At 40.8% G+C, this 23,688-nt stretch overlaps 1 protein-coding gene across 1 annotated transcript; it reads left to right on the top strand.

Annotated features, from left to right (window-relative positions):
- Positions 1-945: 945 nt before the first annotated feature.
- On the top strand, positions 946-11,635 carry DLK1 (delta like non-canonical Notch ligand 1). The gene is made up of 5 exons (XM_058026301.1): positions 946-1,045; positions 1,890-1,953; positions 2,386-2,516; positions 6,084-6,225; positions 10,510-11,635. The coding sequence occupies exons 1-5, from the start codon at positions 973-975 to the stop codon at positions 11,249-11,251; spliced, it is 1,152 nt and encodes a 383-aa protein (XP_057882284.1). The 5' UTR covers positions 946-972; the 3' UTR covers positions 11,252-11,635.
- Positions 11,636-23,688: the final 12,053 nt, after the last annotated feature.

Consider the following 23,688-nt stretch of genomic DNA (forward strand, 5'->3'; position numbering starts at 1 on the left):
TAGTAAATAAGGTCTCAGGGAAGAAAGCACTGCATCAGCAGGCAAAAACAGGTCCCTCAGGAATCCTAAAAACCAGGCAGAACTTCTTTAAAGGAAAACAATGAACTAGAAGGAACACAAAGAATAAGAAATAGCCAATCTATTTCCTTAAGGGACAGCACAAAGGAAGAATAAAGAGATACAAAAGAGAAACGTACACTCACAGAATAAAATGCCGAATTTAAAGTGCCTTGTGGTAAAACTAATGCTTTTTCTTGATTTGTTCCGTGACTACTAAAGATACACTTAGGGGCGTTTTGGTGGGGTCTTTTTTTGAATTCTCAAGCCTCAGAACCAGAACAGTATTATACTTTCCCTGCCTTCACTGAGTTCTTTCCTGAAAGCGTTGGAGCTCTGATGGGAATGACTGAGAATTCAGACTTCTGAAGGCAAGCCCCAAATTCTGTCTTCGCGGACAGCCAGACTAAGTTTCAAGGAGACCAGGGGAGTGCTTAACACTCCCCCTCGCCCCGGACCTCCCTGGTCTTGCGCTCCTGCAGGATTCCTCCCCTCGCCCTCGGCAGGGGCTGAGCTGCTGGAGCTGCGGGAGGCGCTAAAGCTGCTGGAGGTGCTGGAGGCGCTAAAGCTGCTGGAGCAGCTGGAGGTGCTGGAGGTGTTGAAGCTGCGGGAGGTGCTGGAGCAGCTGGAAGTGCTGGAGCAGCTGGAGGTGCCGGGAGTGCTGGAGGTGCTGGGAGTGCTGAAGCAGCTGGAGCAGCTGGAGCAGCTGGAGGCGCTCGGCTCCCGTTCGGCGGCGCTGCCCGGGGCCCGCCCGGCCCGGTGCGCAGCTCCCCGCCCGCGGGTGGAGGCGGGCAGCCCTCCCCGCCCTCCGTCCCTCCCTCGCCGCTCCCGCCCCGTCCCCCGGAGCCGGGCGGGCGCTGCCGCCTTGCCGGGCCCGCCGAGCGCCGCGGGGAGCGCAGCGGCCCCGGCCCGGCCATGGGGCTGCGCGCCGCCGGCATCCTCGGCTGCTGCTGCTGCCTGCTGCCCCTCGTGCTGCCCGCAGCCCCAGGTAAGGACAGCGGCACCCTCTGCTCCGCCGCCGCGGGAAGGGAGGCGACTTGGGAAAGTTTGGGGAGTTTGCCGGGGCCGCGGGGCAGCGGCGGTGATGGGAGCCCTCCCGGAGCCCTCCCGGAGCCCCCGGGCGGCGAAGGTGTCCCCAGCCCTCGCTCCAGCTGGGGATGCCCGTGTGGTCGGGAAGCTTTTCCCTGGCGGCGGACGGAGCGCGTTTCTCTGGCGCCGGCGCAGGGTGTCCGTGCCTAGCGGGGATCTTCAGAGGGATGCTCGGTGCGAATGCTCAAGCAAGCAAACAAAACAAAAACTGCGACTGAGATCTCTTCTCCTTAACTTGCGTTATTTATGCATGATTTAATGGAAATGGTTGTTTTCATCCCGTGTAGGGTTGAAATGAGTTCAGCACTTTTATTGTAAGTAGTTTTAAATGGATTTATTTTTCTGGCTGAAAGTACTTCTGTGTTTCAAGTAGTTGTGAAACAATGCATTTGGAGTGGCATGTCGTGAAACAACATCCGTGAATCTGCTCTGGCATTACCCCTTTAAAATGGTGTGTAGGGATATTACATACACTTTTGGTGTGCTAAAGTAACTTTGTATTCTTTTGCCATTAATTCTCTATGTCATTTCACTTACGCTTTAGGAACATTCTATAACACGTTCCAGATTAGGTTAATTTAAAATTTTACAATGCAAAAATGTGTCTGAAAAAAAAAAGAAAAGGAACATTTCACAGTCTGGGATTTTTCAAAACATTGTAATGTGCATAGGATGAGATACACGCATATAGGGGGTTTTTGTGCTCATTTTTCTGGTTTGATGTTATAAATCTCTTCTTCCAGGCGTGATCTGTAAAGCTGGCTGCCATCCAGAGAATGGATTCTGTGAATTTCCCAGTGAATGCAGGTAAAAAGATCTGTCAGACTGGGGTATTAGCACAGGAGTGTTCAGCTTAAATAATTCGTAGTCCTGGTAAGAGAGATAGAAACTGAAATGGTTTGGTCTCTGAAAATATGGAACTGTAATGAAACAGCACTCTATTAGGATACAGTAACTGGAAAGCATGGATATTTAGATACCTGTTCAGTTTACTTCTTCCAGGATGAAGTATTTACATTGATTAGTTGGGGTTTTTTTCTTGCTGAATGAAATTATTTCCTTCACATAAACGGCTTCTAGTGTCCCAGAAGCACTGATGGTATGCTTTTGTTCAAATAGCAAAATTTCTAATTCAAAAGTTTATTTGTTGCACATTTGTGAACAAAAAAGGGGGGCATCCTTGTAATTATGTTTATTAAAAATAAACTCTGTTTCTGTCTTGTCTTTTATCTCTTTCAGGTGTCAGCCTGGCTGGCAGGGTGCACTCTGTAACCAGTGTGTTCCTTTCCCCGGGTGCTTGCACGGCAGCTGTGCCAAGCCCTGGCAGTGCATCTGCGAGGAGGGCTGGGTCGGCAGCCTCTGTGACATAGGTTTGCACATCCTTTTCTCTCCTTGAATAAGCGAGGGGAAGCAGCCCCACCTGGTGTTGGAGACACGCAAAATCCTTCTGGATAACTAATTTTAAAATATTGAATGTTAGCTCCAGATAATGAGGAGATTCTGGGCAGCAGCACATAAACCTCGAACTTCCATAATAATTTAGGCAGAAGCAATGCAGTATCTTTTGTAATTGGGCATATATGTGAGCCAAGTATAAATTCATTATATTTTAAACTGTAATTATCAGGGTCGAGGCCAACAAACAACTGGTCCCTTCTTGTCATGTAAGCTCTTCTAATCAAAATACAAGTTATTTTGTATATATTAAATAATTTTAAATATTTATGTAGCACATTATATATATTTTTATATATATATATATGTATATGTATATGTATATGCTATTTTCTTAGTACTTCTTGAAAGGAAAACATTGTGCTTATTTTTTCCTTTACTTAACCTGGTGATGATTCAGTGCGGTAACATTACTGTAACTGAGAAAAAGCTCTTCCTGAACAGAATGTCATTTCCCCCTCAGGTCTGAGGGAAAAGCACAGCTCTGTGTGCATTCCCTCACCCTTTGCCAGTCAGAATCAGCCAGCTTAGCATCAGCAATTGGCCTTTGCTGAGGTTGTTTATTTTGGCTGACAAAGGCAAATGTTCAGTCAGAGAGATCTGATGGGATGGAAACCACATGAGCATCCAGGAGGATGCACTGCTCAGCCCACACAGCTGCAGCTGGGACAGGACAGGTGTCCAGGGCCTCATTTCCTCTTCATGCCTTTCAGGCTTTTGTTGGTATATGGCTCATAATTTTTAGAGCATGCGTGAGATCTCCAATACATACCCAGAGTGGTGATTGATGACAGATTGAACAGCATAAGATTTTCAAGGTGACTAAAAGAATCAGAAGGTTTTAGGGAGGTCACATCCTTGCAGTGACATGGAATTTGGTGCAAGGTTCTCAGGTGTTCATTTACTCATTTACTCACCAGGTTTTGCCAGCCTCAACTCTCTGCCTGCATCCATGAGCAGAGAGAGGCTTCCTAAAGTCACTCCTGGTGTTTGCAGGAGCTGTGGTAGCAGTGCTGACATCTGTGGTGCAGATGTGACTCTAAACTCTCACATGTTGTTCTGGACACATCTCACAAATATGTTTGTACCTGAGACAGACACTAGATTCTCATCACAGTTAACAAGGAGGAATGAGTCTTTCTCTGATCTACAATCAGAGATTTCTAAAGCTGCACAGATCAGCCCCCCTCTGCCACCTTAGGAGGCTCAGTTCTGTTGCTTATCAGCAAATACAAAGTTCCACATTTTCAAAGGTAGCATCACCTGGTTTGATAATGCCACTGACTGGGTGGCTGTTTTTAATACAGGCAGCCTGGTTCTCAGTTCAGGCCAAGAATGACCTTCCTAGTAATTTAGAGACATGCAGGTTATGAGTTGGGCTTGATCCACTCTAAACACGTAGGGCAGAATCAGTGGTAGCATTTGTGACTATTATTGCAGTCACATGGACAGACAAGGCACTTGAAGAAAGACACCTGTGAGTTGGTCTTGGTGTTAATACTGCTGGTTAACCAATTTGGAATGGAGTCTGTCCAACTGGCTCCATGATGCCATGGCATCTTCTCATCTTATGGAAACACAGCCTTGAAATCCAGCGTGTGCACCCCTGGAACCAGGCTGCACAGCACAGATATACACTGCACAGCTGATACACACTGCGCAGTACAGGGACCACATCAAACACCGACCATAACAAAGGGAAAATCAATTGAGTCAATTTGTTTCCGGGGGAAAAATGAGAGCCCAGTCAGAGTGTTTGATCCAGCTTGCTAAATCAGATCTGTCAGCCTGTCACCCCAGGCTGTGCCCACACACTCGTGTTAGCAGGTGCATGACCTCCTGCTGGAATCCTGGCCTCAATTGGGCTGAAAAGCCAACATACAGTGTGAGCTAGGAGTAAATTGTCCTACTTGTCACCAGAGTGCTTTGCCAAGGCCACATGTTGGCAAACTCATCAGAGAGTACAGGTGGAGTCTGTAATGCCTGTGCTATGAATGCATGAGACAGAGCTTAAAAATTGTCCTGTGACAAACTACAACTGAGCATATCTTCCTCATAAAACACTCAATGATTGCTTTATGCACTGCAGCATGACAACTTAGTTTGATGGAACTATTGATTATGGGTAATATGATTGAGGCCATCATAATATATGTATAAATGTGACATCCTGGTTTTGCATTGTCATCTGTTCCCACTTGGTGGTTGTCCTTTTGAGACGTAAAATACAATAGAGAAAATGGGCTAATTGAGGCTAATTATGTATTATATTTTAAAAGAACCTGGTACAACACCCTTTTAAGATGTATTTTAAAATTAAATACCTGACATAAATTATTGACAGTAATGTATATATGTATATATACACACATACCTATTCATATATGTATTTCAGAGAGTTTCCGTGCTCCTGCATCAAAGTTCATGTTTTCTCCTCCATCAAAGTACATGTTTTATTAGCTGCCTTTAAAGTCTGTGAAAATAGCTGGCAAAACACACTGCTTCAAAAAACTTCCAAGATTATTTTGGTCCTTGTGAAAATTGTAGTTTATACTAAAAGTGCATGCTAAGTGGTCTTGCAATGAGAACAGGCTAATGCATTAGGAAATAGAACCTTTTGTCCAGGGAAGATTGTATTTGAAAGCTAAGGCTGGTGTTTTCTGTGGTTAAAACTTTGCAGTACCTCATGATATCATCTAAATTTCATGTTATGCTGTGGCATTATTTAAATGCCCTTAAATCCCTTTTCATCTTCGAAAGTGTGATATGTGTATGTGAGGCATCAGATACCTTCCAGTCAGCACTTCTCTGCAGCTGCTGCAGTAGCTTGCTAAAATATGCACTTGTTTGTTTATTTAGTTGTAATTATTTTAAAAATTCAGTAATCATTTGAGTGGGAAGTGGCTCAGCAGGGCAATTGCAGAGAAAATGAGATGTGTGACTTTGGGTCAAGACGTCATACAGTTCTGTATTCTGGTACAGTTATATAAGGGTTGAATGTAGCCCAGCCAAAAGATGATATTTTAAGATATTTTTTTTGCAAGTTGATGATCTCTGTTTTTATGAAACATTTGTTCATTAGCATATAATGATATGGGCAGGGAACAGGGAGAATTCCCAGTTCCTGATTGCTTTATCAGAATTCTGCTCATGGAGAAGCCAAAATTCTGAAAGTATGACTAAGACTATCTAGAAGTTCTTTGTTCCACACTAATATTTTATTTCTAATACTACTTACTTATAGAATGGAGCAATTCAAACACATTTTGCAAGCAGGAGCTAGAAAGAGCTAGAAATAAGCTGAAATTGCTTGCAATAGTCGAACAATCTGAATTCCATTTTTACAAAGGGGGGAATAGATCAGAATTTATAAAATGCAGGGTGAAGTATTGCTAAAGCTATATTTTATTTGAAGTATTGTATATCATTCACAAACTCTTTCTCATTAGATTAATCAAGGCCTGTTGGGTATTTTTTAACAGATATTCACCCATGTTCAGCAAAACCCTGCACCAATAATTCAACGTGTATAGAGACTGGTGATGGAGGATATATTTGTCTGTGTGCCCAGGGATTTACAGGAAAAAACTGCCATCTCAAGAAAGGACCCTGCATTATTAATGGGTAAATGTTGATTTCTGACATGCATTTAAAATCTACACTTCTATTATTCAGAATTCTTTGCTAAGTGGAATTATATCTGTGTCAAAATACACAATGCTTCTGATAGTTGCTGATATTATCAAACTTTACAAATCGGATCTATTAATATTTGAAAGATTTAAGAGATTATCAGTGTGGCTTTCTGTGCGCAATCTGAGTACTAAAAGTGCTATTTGCACATTTTATTGTGGTGAATTTATGATGCCTGCTCATGATTTTTGTAAAAAAACTTGAAGTGACTCCCATCCTGTGCTCTCACCTCTAATGAGGGCTAATTTATACACAGCCCAATAAGAGCAGTAGCTAGCACAGAAGCTGTCTGCATGAAAATACCTAGCCCACCAGCTTGCATTTTTTTCTTAACCAACATATGCTAATGTGCTCATAGTTAACTGAAGGAGACAATCTCACTTCCATCAGAGCAGGGAGACCATTACTCTCTGTTCTTTAAAAGAAATGGGACATTAGGAACAGCTGTGCAGTAGGTTGAGGGAGGTGATCCCTCCCCTCTGCTCACTCTTGCTGAGTGAGGCACATCTGGAGTGCTCAGTCCAGTTCTGGGCTACCCAATACAAAAAGGACACAGCCATCCTGGAGAAGTCCAGTGAAGGGCCATGGATATGATTAAAGAAGGGGAACATCTCTCCTATAAAGAGATGCTGAGAGCTGGGTCATTCAGCCTGGAGAAGAGCAGGCTCTGAGGAACTTGTCCATTGTGTGTGAGTACCTGATGGGGGGAAGCAAAGATGACAGAGCCAGACTTCTCATTGGGGTGCTCAATGAAAGCTCAAGAGGCACTGGGTACAGGCCAAAGAACTTCCACCAAAATCACTAGTAGAACTGCATGGGAAAAAAAAGAAGACTTTCAGTGCTAGAGAAAATGTGAATGTGGGTTTCTGTTCAAATCTAGAAGCATCTGCTGTCTTCTAGCTCATCAGAGTTCTGATCCCATAAACATGCAGAATGCCTTTATGGTGGATACAAACTTGGTAAAACTATCACCCTAAAATCACAGTTTTCTTTTAGGAGATTGCCTTCTTGCTCTCTAGCTCTATATGGATACCCTCTGGTTCTCTTTTTGCTCAGTGATAGATAATGATGAGTATTCAGATCTACCTTATGACTGAATCTTCCTGAAGACTTGTAAATTCTTGTTTAAGGAACATTAACATCTCTCACTCTCTCTGGCAAGAATTGCCATTCTTTCACAACTTCAGTAGAATTTTTTTGTCATCACTTTTATTTGGGGGATACTCTCACAGTTTTTTCTGGGTTTACTTTCAGCCTCTAAGATAGCTACTCTGATTTGCCTATTTTTCTTAATTGACAGCTGGGAAATTTAAGCTCCTTGAAAGAGCCATGGCTCAAATCCAAGCTACTTGCCTAGTATTGGAGATATGAATAGGTTTTTCTGATTTTCACCTGTAGACCAAATATTTCAGTAATTCAGTGTGGATGTATATGCTTATCCCATATGCTTGTGATTATCCCAAAAAACAGGTGAGTTCTAAAAATACAGCATCAACAAAATAATAAAGATTAGTTCCATGTAATTCCTTAAACACCTTATGGTTTTAAATTGCTGAAACTCCTTTTTTTGTGTTGGCACTCTCTTTTTGGACTGAATGATGATGAACTAGCCTGGAAATTGTGAACAATTTTTCTGAAGAAAGCAACATAAGTTGCTTTCTTTCTTGAAGCAGTGATTCTTTTTCTCTAGGAAGCTGTCTTTTTCCAGAAAATGAGCAGCAGGCTCTGCAAATCTGCATTTAGTTCAAAAAGACAACTGTTGTCAGCATAAGCACTCCGTGTCTGCTGATAATTCACATTCCACCAGAGAGTGCATCCCACATTGTAAAAAGAGACCTCATCAGATGGTGCCATTTCATTCACCTCTCATTTCCTCTTCACCTCAGTGGTAATGTTAAAAATGTTGATATTACTGAGCATTACTGCTGGCTTCTTAATATTCCCAGGTGGAACCAGAGCAATTCACAAATCAAAGTGGATTTTCTAGTCTGCTTACATGTATCTGCAGTAGTGACCTCTCTGTGATGTTTGGAGGTTTCTGCCCTGAAGCAGAGCAGTGAGTGGTACTTTCTAAAAGAAACCAGACTATCTGGGAAGCAAAGAATGGTATGGAATGCTTCCTACAACTAACCCTCAATGTACAACACCTTGCTGTATGCCAAAAATGCAAAGTAGAAGAATTTATTAAAGGAAATTAATATTAAGGCTTTATTTATTTTAACATATTTAAAATAGACAAATGCAACTCTGTTAGTAAAAAATGAAGAAAATTTTCATAATTCTGCATTTTTCTCCTTAACTGTTTTTTATTTCAATATTTTACATTTCTGAAAATTTCAGAAAACGGAAAAAATTCAGAACTTATGTTCTCCAACAGTTTCTTCCCATTTCCCTAGAAAGTACTGAGATTCTACCCGGCCATGAAGGTTCAAACTTCTACATATTTATGTTGGACAAACCAGCTTGTCCAATTTTCCATGGGACCTGTAAAGCTAAGGGAAAGTGCTAGGTTCTCCCAGACAGCCATAACCACTGAAGGACTGTATAACTCCAATTTCCATATTTTGATTAAAAAGACATAGTGACTGGTTAATATGTTGAAGTTCCTTACCTCAAGTTATCACTAACCATGTCTATGTCAAAGCCCAGTTTTGCTTTCCTAATACTGCTCCCAGACTTCCAATATGTTCTTTTAGTGCATTTTTACCAAGAACGGTACTAGAGGACAGAGCAGTTACTGTGGAAGCTGCAGAAAACAGACAGATGATTCCTCTGCCAGAATGTTCAGACTCTCCTGATGGGTGGCTGCTGAGTGTTTCGGTCCCCAGTGAAGCCAGAGGTGCTTGGAGCAATCTCTACCAAAGGTAGTCCCAGAGCAGTGGTGACAAACCCAGCCTTGTTGTGATCAGGGACCGTTTGTAGACAGGAGCTTACAGCCCTTTCACAGTCATCTCAGCCAGACATCAACAGATCTTGTAAATCTCTGTGTGCCACCATGGAATTCCACAACAGCCTGTTGCTACTGACTGCTGCACATGTGAAATGTCTGCATCTGAAGCTGTGGTCTTCATCACCCCTGGGACTTTGCCCTGGAATTGGGGGGCCTGAAATAACAGCTTGGACTTTTCAACTCTCAGGCAGTACTGTGCTGTATGTCTTCAGGGATACATAAGTATTAAGAAAAGTTTTGTTGTCAATGAGGCTTGTCCTAAACTTTGCCAAGTATTTTTCATATTTTACAAAGTGAGTTTTAAAAGCTTGGCTGATGTGTGATGAACTGCCGTGAAAGTTTGAGGGTTTGAGGTTCATTTGTAAACCTGGGACTCAGGGACCCTTGTCAGCCAGCAGGGACAGCTAAAGGAGCAAGAGCACTTAGCACAGATCCCCTGAATTAACACATTTGTGCCAGTCAGTGGTGGCCTCATCTTTTGGCATTACACTCAGTAAGGCACAGTTGCATTGTAAATATAGAAAAGATCTATCAGTTAATTTATGTCACCTAAAACATATTATCAGGCTGCTAGATGGGAAGTATTAAAGAGTTTGTAGAAATACTTGGTTTCATATGGTCCTGCTCTCACATTACAGCTGTCTTTGCCCAGGCTGAAATTCTCTCATTGATATTTTTTTGTTATAATTGTATCGATCAAAAATTTCCTCTGAACAGCTGTTTATAGGAAAGTATCTATTTGCTTCTGAATTGTTTGTGTCATGGAACAGACAGGCAGAATAAAAACAATCAGCTTTATGCCTAGCTGCTGTGACACTGTTTTTTTCTGCCAATACAATATATAGATTATTTTAGGAATAATCAGCTAGAAAGGAAGCAGCCATGGCTTTTCGTGTCTTTGTTCTATCTTGTGTGAATAGTTGCTTAGCTAAATAGCTCCAAGCATATAAAAATATATAAAAATAGTGAGAAGCTTAATTTGAATAAATGTTTGAAATAATTTAAAATCCCTTCACAGCTCATTGGGTTGAATCTATATACTGGTGTACTAATCCTGCCCAAAGGGTCAGCAGAAGATATTATAATCTGTATTGACAATGATGTTGAACAAACTCATTTTTTATTCAGCTTCACTGACTTCAGTGGATTTGCATTTGGAATTGGCTCTTCTAAAGAAAAATAGCTCTTTTTATTGTATAAATTGTTTCCTAATAGTTTCTTCCTTTGGACTTCAATTTTGTCTCTCTGTTTGTCATGCGTCCTAGTTCTCCCTGCCAGAATGGAGGAACATGCATTGATGACAATGGTTTTGCACCCCATGCTTCCTGTCTGTGCCCTTCTGGTTTCGCTGGCAACTTCTGTGAGATAGACAGAGACGACTGCGAATCCAGCCCGTGTGAGAATGGAGGAACCTGCACAGATGTCGGAGTGGGTTTCAGCTGTTCTTGTCCCCATGGCTATACAGGGAAGCTCTGCAGCAGCCGTGTCACTTTCTGTGCAAGTGGCCCGTGTGAGAACGGGGGCACTTGCAGTGAGCATCCCCAGGGAGGGTTCGAGTGCATCTGCAAACCAGAATTTGTTGGCGTGACCTGCAAACATCCCAGCAAAAACACAAGCCTCTCTGGAATGAATATGGAGACAAAGCATATGCAGAATTACAAGCCACCCTCAAAAGCTCACCACAGATCAGTGCACCAACAACAAGAAATCCTGAAAATAACAGTGAAAGAAACAATTCAAAATGCAGATCCCTTAATGAGTAGAAGCCAGGTGATATGTTTTGTTGTGCTGGGCTTGCTTACGTGTCTTGTTGTCTTGGGTACAACTGGGATTGTTTTCTTTTCAAAATGTGAAATGTGGCTTGCTAATGCCAAGTATAGTCATCTCCTGCGCAAGAAAAAGAACTTTTTTCTGAAGTCTAACAATGGGGAAAACCTCTCAGTTAATATTATCTTCCCAGAGAAGATCAAATTGACTAATTACACTAAGAACTACACTGCCATCTAGGCCCTTGAAAGCCAAGCAGCATCTTGCAACTTTTCATAGCAATATGTAAAATTTATTGCCTGTGTTTGGCCTCAGTATTTGTGTGTATATTTGCTGTAAATTGTTCTGAGTGACAATGAAGAAATGTAATGGATCTGTCTTGCTAAGGATTTTTTCATTCCCCAAAATAAAAGGTAAAAAAAAAAAAAAAAAAAGGATTAAAAAGTAAGGAATGTTATTTTAATTTCTCTTCAAGGCAGCTACTTTTTGTAAAATAAAAAATAACTTATCACTGCAACTGTATTGCAGCTTTCTTGTCTTGTGCATAGTTCATTTGGCAAGTACAGTACTTGCAAATTACTCAGTAATGTTTTTTTTTCTATTTAATAAACAGCAGTTAAGGGCTATACTGGTTTATTTATTCATTTCTAAACCTTACTCTACAGCAAGGTCTGCAACAAGTGTCCATGCTGAACTCATTTGATATCTGATAAAATCTTTAGAAATTGCAACCAGCAGGAGCAAATTCACACTGATATCTCACCTATTCAGTCAGTGTTGCTATTTTTACATGCTTATAAGAGAGATTCTGTAGAATCTTAGAGGTCTTTGGGATATTAACTTCAGGTTAAAGGTCTCTCACTTGAAAACCTGCATCTATAAATTGTTCTATTTATCTATTTTAAAATGTTAAAAAGGTGTTCGATGTCTTTCTTTTTAGAGACCTAGTAGAGATTAAAGGATCAGATTCTAATTTTTCTATAAATATTCCTTAAAGACCTCTGCTGAGTGAAGTATCCTTCATGACTGTGTCATGTGGAGAAAGGAAAAGATGTCACGTGTCACCTGAAATAGGACAGCTGCTTTTAATTCTTCACTCCTGCTTTTTCTGTCACTTTTCAAGGAGAGGGCAAGGTTTTCAAGAATCAAAAGCAGCAGTGGCAAACAGGCAAGGGGTCATGAAAGCCATAAAATTGTCAGGGGCCTGGGGGCAATGATAACTCTTAACCTCCCTGAGGGGCCTCGCATGGAGCTCTCACCCACCTCCTGCCCGTGGGACCATTTTGGGTCAGCCCAGCGCTGCTGGTTCTGTCTGAGCTGGGCTGAAACTGTGCCTGCACTTGGTGCTTGGACTACCTCCTGTAGGTAGCCCAGCTGCTGAAAGGACCCTTTGGACCTGTGCTCCAGCCCCGTCTCTGGCCCTGTCTGCTTTTGCTGCTGCCAGGAGCCCTCGGGTGGCCCCTGGAGCTGGTTCATCACCTGCTGTGTCTGGAACTGCCAATGGGCCCCGTTACCAGCTCCAGCTCCCGCGAGCCTGTGGGGCTGGTGAGGCCACGGGTCTGTCTGTCCCACCCTGGGCATGACCCTCCTGGCCCTCCCAGCTTTTTTCCTAAATGGCCAACCTGACACTGACTGCTTCCCGTAAGAAAAAAAAAAAAAATAAAAATACCCCCCAAAAAACCCCCCATGAAAACCCAAAAAACCCCACCAAAACAACCAAACCAGTCACTTCCCACAGCAGTGCCTAAAGGTGTCTTTAACTGCAGTTTTGTAACAATTTATTTCCCCAGCCACCCTCAATAGGATTGATTAGCAGCTTCTCAGCTCTCATAACTGTGCTATTCCCAAATCCATTAACAGCTGCTCAATTTTAAAAAAGCCTTGAAGCATATACATGGCATTACAGTAAGATTTTTTTTTGCTAATATCTCTCTGAATTGCTACAAGTATGTAGCAATATTGTTGATAATATTTGCACATATCATAGTATTATGATGTAGTGCTAAGAGGAAAAATGGTACTCAGGTATTACTGTGGAAAGTGGTGAATTCCAGATAACTGAATTTAAATGAAGAAGATGCTCCTTCTCAAAGCTCTTGTTAGAAAGACAAACATTTATCAAACCTAGCAACTTTTCAGTCAGCTGTAGGGAAGTTTGAAGACTGAGAAACCCAGATGAATGTAAAACTGGGTAAGCAGAGTTGAATTTCAAGCCATAAAACATGAGTCTTAGGAGCTGACACACTTCTTTTAAAACAATATGTTTTAAACATATAATTCAGTATTGTTCATTTTAGCTTTATTAGAAATATGTTAGGGTTAATTTGGAGATAACCAGAAACATGCATAACTCCATTGGGTATCTTGCAGCTTTGATGTAAAACCAGTTACAACTTTAGGTACCTGCTGGGAGTCAGTGGTTAAATTCTTGAGCTGCCTGTACACCTTCCCCACACCTTTGAGCAGAGGCTTCCTTATCCCTTACAGCTCAGTCTGCTCCAGAACAGAACAAGGCTTTAAGTAATAAAGCTTTGTATTTTAAACATACAAAACTTAGGAAGTTGTAATTCATATTTATAAACTATCATAATTTTTATTTGGCCATGGTGACCCAATGGGCAGTTCCTCCATCGCAGTGAATTTCTTCATATGTAGACAGAAGAGCATTTTTGAGAAAAGATCATTTGCACAGCATGGAAAAAGAGTAGATTTCAGCTCTTAGTATCCTTCCTATCGTTGGTGGTCTATTCTCCTGCTACCTTCTCCAAAGAGAAAAAGGTTACCTTAAGCATGAAAGTCTGGAGAAAATAATATCTTTCTTTAGCTCCTTCGTTCCAGGAAAGAATTAAACATGTATGTTTGTATCTCATATTTGTGTTGTTGGTGTAGTGAATAGCTCCAAAGCTTTATCACCACACAAGTGACAGACAACTAGGATGATAAAACATATTATGGATAAATAGCCTGCAAGAGGTCTCCAAAGCAAGAAGTTTAAAATAAGCATTGTGCATAAACACTGATGTAAGAGCAAAGAGAAGATAGAACATTGACACCAGGTCAATTCTATGTTAATTCCACATATTTTTCATCAGTGGACAGAAAACAACATATCTATGATACCCATTGCCATGGTACCAACCTATGTTCCCATGTCTCACATTTTGATTTCTGAATGTTCTCCTTTAATCAAGCAACGATGCCTCTGAAATTCAAACTCACCTCCCTGCCTTTTTGCCTGTGTAAACCAAGAAATAAATGAGGACAGCTAGGCTGAGGGATGAGTAAGGACAGTGGGACACTTTGTTAAGGGCATTAGCTCCTTCTTGTCCCCAACACATGAGGGAATGTATTATTATAATTTCTTTTATTTTAACCACCTCCCTTTGAGCCATCTTAATCTCTGTGTTAACAACAACAACAACAAAACAACAACAACAACGACAAAACAAAACAAAAAAAAGATGTTCCACAAATATCTGTTTTTTTGAGATAGGCCATGGATGCTTTTTGCTTTTCCAGTTTGGTTTGATTGTTTTGAACTTGTTTGGGTGAGTTTTGGTTTTGGGTTTTTTGAGGAGAGGAATGTTGGTTTGGTTTTCTTCCGGGGAGGGGGGAAAAACACCATGATGGGGGAGAGGTCTGTCTGCTGCAAAAGTAGAACATATGAAGAAACAATCACTGAATTCTCAAGAAGAATACGTACGGTTTTTTTTTCCTTTTACTGCCATTCTTGATGTTGGCCCATAAACCAACAATTGCTTTGGATCAATGAGGATTACATCTGTAAGTGCTAAACCATCTGCTGATGATACTTCCACAGCAGCCCAGCTAGTTGGCTCTTCTAGGTTGATAACATGAGGGTTTGTTTCAAAGAAATATTTAGATCCAGGTGGACCACAGTGTTCCTATTTAAAACAGACCTTCAGCTTTTGAGAGTGAAACAGTGTTAAGGACCTGGCTGCAGGGATATGTACAAACCATCCCTGAAAATAACAGGGCAGTTTGCACTGGGCCAGTACAATACTTTTCACAGCTATGTCATTTCCTCTCTAAGTTCTCAAATTTGCCTTGGCAAATTTATTTACTATCACAGCCTGAAGGGCAAAACAATTTGCTATAGATATGGCATGCTCTTTGTTTTTATAAATACAAAAGCTTCCTGGCAGAACTACATGTGTATGCATCCAGAGAACATGAAATCATTGCGCATGTACTATACATACATTGTGAATTTTCCAAAACACATCTCATTTACTATGCATTTCTTGTGAATAAGGCATGGACAAGTCCAGTGTTCCTGGAATTCACACAGCCTAGGAAAATATCCAGTTATGCCTGGCTTAGGTGGAAGAAATGTCTTAAGAGAAGACTTTTGTAGTTGCTCAATCCATATTGGAGTCAGCACTTGAGGTCCGCAAAACAGGGCAGCTTTGTTGCATCTCTGTGGCCATTAAATGAGAGAAACCCAGAAAAATTTACTGGGATTTTGTCCTTTTCAACATCATGTAATATTTTGAAGTTTCTCCAAATTTTCTTATAGGAGATGAAGGTGCCTTTTAAAATTATTATAGTGAAGGTTGTTGTAAAACTTTGCAAGAGGAGGACTAAGACTTCATGTAAAGGGGATTATTTCAGTTTCAAATATAAACTGAACTGTTGATCTGGGATTTGAAGAACCATTGAATTGATTAATATTTGGTTATTACCTCTAAGACTCAAAATGATAACTTTTCTTGCATTTCAGTCCCCTGTAGGTCCCTGAGATGGGGTGTGCTGAAGCTCATATCTGGGGGTCTCAGAGTGGGTACACAGTGAAGAATGTGATCCTTGTCCCTAGCAATTGAGACAAATTGTACAGGCACAGAGTAGCCTTCTTATATTTTCATGGTCTCTCAAAGTCAAGTCTGAGCAACTTCAAAGAGGCTAAAATATGAAAGTGGGAGAGGAAGAAAAAATAGAAGAGGGAATTAGCCAGGATTAGTGAGAAATTTTTATTAGACCAGAAATGTTTTTATAATATGAAGCTTGGAGCAAAAATATTGTTTTATTCTTTGTCTTTCCATCCACTTTCCTCTCTCAAAACAATGTCCTTACTATTTGTTCCAGTCTTCTACTGTGTCTGCCCGCTTGATGGCAGCATGTGAACGCAGAACCGTTTGACTCTCCTCGAACCGCTCCCTTCGCGTTCCACACCGGAAAGTTTGTAACCCGCTCCTGGTGACTGGCTATGGGAAAATGGCAAAAACAAAGAACCAGAACATGCCAGTAGTCCTTCGCCTCTAGGTAACCACTGCTTCTGACATGGTGAGCTACAGCAAAACCACATCTGCATCAGCAGAGACAGACAGCAGTGATCCTCCAGAGAGAATTGCTGTTCTCCTTTGGAATTAAACTGAAAGTAGAATTTGGCCGTCCTTCTAACGTGTCCATGGCTTTTGGTAGCCCAAAGGCAGACACTGTGTACTTTTAAAGGGTTCAAGGGCACTGTTGGCAAGTGCTGGATGGGGCTTTGAGCAACCTATTTGTGTCCCTGACCACAGTACAGGAGGTAGAACTAGATGATCTTTAACGTCCTCCTCAATCCAAACCATTCTAGGATTCTGTGATTTATAAAGAACACTACATTTATGAAAGTAGCTTAAATTAAAAGTCACTGAGAGGAAATTAGGAATAATGAATGAATAACCAAGAAATTATTTTATATAAATTCAGCTAAATGAAAATATTTTGGTGTACTGGTATGCTCCTAGACTCTCTCATTTTGCTTGAATATTTTTTTAACCCAAAAGGGCATGCACAACAACTTCATCAATATTCTAATACCCATTCTTATGCTTCTCACACTGTATGGTGAGATATTTATTCACATGTCTCTGCTTTTTTGGCTTTCTAAGGTGCTCAAATTGGAAATGAGAAAATATGTGCTTTAATTTTTAAAAATCTTTTTGTACCAAATTGAAAGACAGAACTTCACTCATATTTCCAGAGCAGATGCAGGCACATCACAACTTGCTGGGAGCTGTGCATCTACAATATTTCCAGCAAGAAATAGTTAATATTTTAAAAGGCTAAATAAACCTGGAGTTATTCCATTCTACTTTCCAGTGTTTAAATTACTGGAAGTATTACATGAGTCCTGCATTTTATCATGGGCAAATGTGAGCTTTGAAGGGATTCAGGCCTCTACTCTCACCTGTGCCTGTTTTTCTTCCTAACTAATGGGACTTGGAGGACAAAGGAGATCTGACTGATGTGATGGCTGGGAGCCTGGATTGCTGGGAGATATGAAAGGCAGCCTGTTTCCAGGGAGTGTTGGAGTAGTCCCTGTAGTTTTGAGCCCAAGAAAGTTTTTGATGCCTCCTTGCTGAGAGAGAACAAAGATTGCCTGGAAGCCAGAGATGAAAGCGAAAGGATCACGTGTGGGCTTACTGTTGGGAAAGAGCCATAAAGGGACCAAGTCTGATGTGGAGCCCTGTCTGAGGCAGTTTTTCTTTAGACAACTGCAGGGCTGTTATATTCTAAGAGATTAGCTCAGCAGGGGAGATCTTAGTTTGTGCTTTATAGAGCACGTGTGAGGTTGAGGGAGCTGAGAGGGAGAAGCTGCAGCTTTATCAGGTTTGCTGTGCACAGATGCCTGCAGGCCCAGCCCTGTTCTCCCCTTCAGAAAGATGGAATTGTCCAATAGTTTCAATGAAACTGCTGCTGGTACCTTGGGGTGTCGTCTTCCTTTTGAATATCAGTCCTTTTGATATTTTGCTCATTACTGCACAGATTCTGCATTGATCTTGGCTGGAGATTTTCATTTTTCTATCCTACGGTTATGATCTTCATTAAAAAAAAATAAAATAGTACTGATGAGTGAAAAAGGGTGCAAAAAATTCAGGCTGCTCCCCAGCCTCAAGACTTTTCCTCTCCAGAGAAAAGGTTAGAGATTGTTAGCCCTGTTGGCCAAGTTACAAAATTGTGGCATGCAAATGGCTTTCCAGTAGCTCCCTCCAGTTCCTAAGCAGGTGATCATATCCATTGATATCATTTCCAGAAGCATGGATCTGGGGAAAGAGAGCTTCTTTAACATTATGCACACAAGTGTCTCAAATCCATCTGTCTTTGAGAGCAAATGTGGCATGAATAAAAGCAAACAAACAGAATGGTGGTAGAGCATTTAGAGTGGAAGATCATGCCCAAATTGATGCAGCCATAATCCACTAACAACTTTAGCAAAGGGCTTCATGTTCTACTTAGCAGAGGCACACAAAAAAGGGAGAAGAAAATGGAGAAATAGCCAAGTTTAAAGGGACAATGGAATGGTGAGTCCAAGCATTTGCTTTGAGGATGTGAAGTAAAACAGTGGGATGGTCTCCACAGAATCCCAAGACAGAAGAGGAATGAAGGCCACCCAGTTAACCTGGAAACAATGAAAGTCCTCAAAGTTCTTGTTGTTCTAGCAGGCGCGACTAGCTTCAGGCAGGGGAGTAAATCTAAGTAGGTGGCATAGCTACAAGAAGCAGGGAGTTCAGGCTTTGTTCCTTTCTTCTGTTCCCCCTGAGATGTGCTGTTTAGATTTGCCATACTCTACCCAATTGCTTACAGGCGGCAGGGCATGTGTGACCACTACAAGATGGTGAGGAATTGGGCATCCTGGTATGGATGAGTGAACACCATCCATTGCACAGTTTAAACAGAGGCAAGAAGTGAGGAGGCTGAAATGGGATTGATGGTATTCATCAAATATGATATTCAGCCTGCCTGAGGTCCTTGCGCATGAAAAGGTCAACTTGGAAGAAAACATATTTGCAGTTTAATTCAATGATATTCAGCAAAAACTAACCTAAGTAGTTGAAGAGCTGTCTGTTTGTATCCTGATGGTGCCTGTACTTGGGCAAAAATAGTGTCATTCCTTTGGGTAGGACCATGATGTAAGTCTTCCAAAAAAGCAATTGTAGCTGAAAAGGACTCCTTGCTGTTCTTTCTTCTCTCCAGTCTTTGGAAGGACTTGATGTAGAGGAGACAAAATGTTATTGAAGCCTGTGGTACAAATGTTGGAGCATTAAACTATCAGCTTAAATAGGTCTTCAGATGTATTCACATAATAAACACTTACATATGTTCTGTCTCTTGTGGGCAATGCTGAGTTTGCAAATTAGTGAGTTTCCACTGAGAAGTTCCAGCTAAGGCTGCCCACAAGCTTCTGCCCAATCAATACTCATGTTTTTTCTACAGAAATACATTTGTCCTAAAGTTCCAGTGAACCCAACTGATTGTACATTAAAAAAAAAAAAAAAAAAAAAAAAAAAAAAAAAAAGGAACATTTTGAACATGGACAGTGTTTGCTTGAATGTTTGCAAGGTGCTTTAGCAGACTATGGCTGTGGCAGTGAGCAATGCTGTGACTAGATGGTGCACTTGCCATATTATACATAGAAACCATGAATAGAGTGGTGATAGCTGCTTCTTGCACAGGTGTTTGTGAAAGCTCTGATAGTGATTACTGTGTGCATGTCTGTCTTTGGGGGAGGATAATTACAGCTATGGGATAAGGGGGAACTCTGGATTTTGAGAACATATATTAAGTATATACTGAGTATATATTCAGTATAATAAGTGCAAACAACCTGCAGAAAAAAAAAAAAAAGAAAAAAAAAATAACACAATGACTAACAATGCATTCACAACACACTATAGTATTTCCATCCAGTCATCCAGCAAGTCTTATTCACTGGTGTTTATGCTGTCTTGTTGACATTTATACTGTAAATCCTGCCTGCACTGAAACACGTCTGACAATCCTTTCAATGAGCCTGGGCTAGGGCTGAAATAGCAATGCCTGATGAATATCATCAGCATTCAGTTTTCCCATGCTTAGTCTCTGGCTCAGACTAATGTTGTTTTAAGTCTCAGCAAAAAAACAGCTTGGTTTCCAAGGATGAGAAGATATAGTCTCTTCTACTTGTTATTTAAAAATAATAATCTGACAGTCATGTTGAAGCATAACAGCACTATTCTGAGGGCTGCACATACAGACTTGATGTCCTTTTGACATGAGTTTATTGGGCTGTCATAAATTTCTAGTTATTAATGCAATAGTTAAAACAACAAGCATGAGGGAAGAAAATACCATCTTTATTAGAAACAACGATTCCATGTAAATGTGAAGCTTTTTAAAAGCAGAACACCTCCTGCAGGTCCGAGATCAACCTTTGAAACATCTTGAGTTCTAGCGGAAATACATTCCCTCACAGCTAACTTGTTGTGCCTCAATTGCCCTGGTTACAGGCTGCATGAAGATACCCAAGCCGGAGAAAATAAAAACATAATTGGAGTTGTTTTGTCTTCCACTTTCAGTGAAGTCAGATTGCCTTGTGTTGGTTGTGAGCTGCCAGTTGCACATGGTTACAGGATGCAGCTGGCTGCAGTGTCCTGTCATCCTGCAGGAGCATGTGGTTCCCTGAGTCTGAGGGGTGATGGACATCAGAACCTTACTCTGAATTAGTTCCAGTGTCAGAAATGGGGATTGTAAGATTGTTAGAGTGAAAAGCTTCATAATGTATATTCAAAGCCTGCCTGAGATCTTGCTCGTGAAAAGGGCAAGCAGTGAGAAAATACATTTGCAGTTTGATTCAATTTTTGTATGTATGTGTGTGTGTCTGAATAAAGATTTCAAGATAAATCTATTCTGAAATTAGAACTGAAATGGGAGCCACAGGGGGCCAAGGGTTGCATTCTCATTTCACTGGCTGCATTCTTCTCAAAGTACAGTGAGGATGTCTTATGGTTGCTGGGATAGGAATGTATAGTTCTCCCACAAAGCACTGTGCATCACCCATATAAAACTTGTCTTGCCTTGGCACACCGCTGCTGGTGCAGCTCCAAAAGTTCAGCTGGAGAAGGGCTCCAGCAGTTCTTTCATTCTATCCATTCTAATCCAATTGTCAAGGATTTTTCAACAGGTTCACTCTGCAGAATCAATCTGCACTTTGTGATAGCATTTTGACATGAGGGAACACCAAAGGAGGGGTGAATTACACTCTTTTGTACATGCTAAAAAGTGGAAAAGAAAAAGAAAGAAAGAAAGAAAGAAAGAAAGAAAGAAAGAAAGAAAGAAAGAAAGAAAGAAAGAAAGAAAGAAAGAAAGAAAGAAAGAAAGAAAGAAAGAAAGAAAGAAAGAAAGAAAGAAAGAAAGAAAGAAAGAAAGAAAGAAAGAAAGAAAGAAAGAAAGAAAGAAAGAAAGAAAGAAAGAAAGAAAGAAAGAAAGAAAGAAAGAAAGAAAGAAAGAAAGAAAGAAAGAAAGAAAGAAAGAAAGAAAGAAAGAAAGAAAGAAAGAAAGAAAGAAAGAAAGAAAGAAAGAAAGAGAAGCCAGAGAAGGATCCTTCATCAGGAGCTGTAGTTAAAGGAAAAGGAGTAATGAGTTCAAACTGAAAGAGAGGAAATCTTTAGTTTAGATACAAGGAAGAAATTCTTCCCTGTGAGGATAGAGAGGCACTGGACCAGGTTGCCCGGAGAAGCTGTGGATTCCCCTACCCAGGAGTGTTCAAGGCCAGGTTGGATGGGACATTGAGCAATCTGGTGTTTGCTGTCGCGGGAGATGTCCCTGCCCATGGCAAACCATTCTATGGATCTTTCCAGAACAGCTAAGTTGCTTGACTGGAAGAAGGCTGAAGGTTTTTCACCAGTCACAACAAAGCTGGATTGTTGCACAGGTTTAGGTTTTGATCTCTTTCTATGAAAAATACAGACATTGTTTTCGGTTGTAGCAATTAGAAACATATATGGTCTAGGCAAAGATTGACATGTAAACCACATTTTAGTGTGCACTCCAGTTTTGACTCTCATTCTGAATTCAGGTCTGAGTTCCTTCTTTCATTAATATCACTGAAATATTTTTAGAATAAAAGCTTCAATTAACAAATTTCACCTCATTCTTTTGGAAGTTCTGTGAGAGGCAATCATTTTTATTTTCCTCAAAATTAAAGAAATTATGCCTTGCCAAGGCCCTGCCTTCTGGCTCTAATTTCTGCCATCAGGTCCCAGACTTATAGGTCCTTATAGGTCCATCTTTTCCATGGGCTTGGTTAGCTCCATGAATGATACAGCACTTGCAAGGCAACTATTAGCTGTCTTCAGTGGAAAAAAAGTCACTCTTGACCTCTCTGTGTACTATCTTAAAAGTGCTCTTCTCCTTAGTGCTTACTGACCTATTGAATGACATTTGTTCCGGAGTGAAGATTTTAAATTTCTGAAGTTTAATTCCTGTTTTTCTCTTTTGTGTACTCCTTTGGTGTCTGTGGTCAGATGGTAAAGCACACTGCACAACAACCACTGGTATTGCTTACAGCTGAGTAAACCCTCTCTAAGCTTACTAAACCAAATGAAATTTTGCTATGTTTTCCAGCAGAGACATAGACTCTGTTAGCATAAAATAGTCAAAGGGTAGTTGATGATATGTATTTACCAGTGCAGGAGTGAGTTTGAGTTGGTAAAGCATATGTGCTGAGGAGGCTGAAGAAACAGAAGGTTTCACAGGAGCAGGGAGGTGACTTTAACTGTCATGTTATGACAGCATGTGTTCATTACTTTTCTGGGCATGGCCCTTTGTTCTAGTGCCTTGCTGGATGTGTTAAATCCTACGTAGCACTGAAGCTCTGGGGACTTAGAGTAAAGAAATAAAAAATAAAATAAAATAACATAACATAATATAACATAACAAAAAAATGAAATGAAATGAAATGAAATGAAATGAAATGAAATGAAATAAAATAAAATAAAATAAAATAAAATAAAATAAAATAAAATAAAATAAAATAAAATAAAATAAAATAAAATAAAATAAAATAATACACTATGTAGTGCAGGCTGGATGTTACGCTGTGTCTTCAGAAGAGCATGAATAGGAAGAGCAGGGTAGCTGTGTCAGCTCAGCACTGCCCCTGTGGCTGTGCACTCATTCCCTAGCTGGGTTTTTAGGTCAGGACAGCAGTGCTTTGATGGAGCTGTGCTATTTCTGCTGCCACAGCCTGTGCAGTCAGCACTGGTGCTGCTCCACTCCTGCAGGTACTGCAGCCTGCCCAGACTGCCTGACTGAGGGAAACAGAGTCATTCAGCTTCCTTGAAAACCTCCTCCCTAAAACTGCCCTACTGAGGGGACAGGCAGCCCCAAGGGACAGGCAGCAAAAGGCCAGAGAAATAACTCAGTTCTTTCTCATATTCACATTCAGTTATCCTTTTCTCTTTTCCCACAACTTATCATTTAAAGTAAACTAAGCCAGTAGTAGTTAAATCTGAAAATCTGTGAAGTTTCTGTTCACAGGTATTGGTATCATGAAAAATGCAAAGTAAGACATGTCTGTTTTGACTGCCAATAGACTGCTTCTACCTACGTGATAAGACTTAAACTGTGCAAGCTGGGAGAAAAGTGTATTTCTCACTGCGTGGAAGCAGCAAATGTTGATGGAACAGAGCACTACTGAAGAAAAAGCACTCTTCATTGCTTAACAGCTCTGTAGAAGGTCATTGAAGGAACAAAAGAGGAGGTGAGCTCAGGTACAGCATCTCTATGAAAACATGTCATGGTAATGAATAGTAAATGGATGAAAATACGGTAGAAATACATCTGCATCTCTGGATATGCACATGACCACTGCACAATCAGAACTCAGTTCTGCACCTGTCTTTTGTCCACTC

The sequence above is a fragment of the Melospiza georgiana genome, chromosome 6 (genome assembly GCF_028018845.1).
Source record: "Melospiza georgiana isolate bMelGeo1 chromosome 6, bMelGeo1.pri, whole genome shotgun sequence".
In the NCBI taxonomy this organism is placed as follows: Eukaryota; Metazoa; Chordata; class Aves; order Passeriformes; family Passerellidae; genus Melospiza; species Melospiza georgiana.

Excerpts from the sequence above, each read along its gene's own strand:
- DLK1 (XM_058026301.1), top strand. The coding sequence starts at position 973 with ATGGGGCTGCGCGCCGCCGGCATCCTCGGCTGCTGCTGCTGCCTGCTG. Across the intron at positions 1,046-1,889 it reads CGTGCTGCCCGCAGCCCCAG|GCGTGATCTGTAAAGCTGGC; the intron begins GTAAGGACAGCG and ends CTCTTCTTCCAG. Across the intron at positions 2,517-6,083 it reads CGGCAGCCTCTGTGACATAG|ATATTCACCCATGTTCAGCA; the intron begins GTTTGCACATCC and ends ATTTTTTAACAG.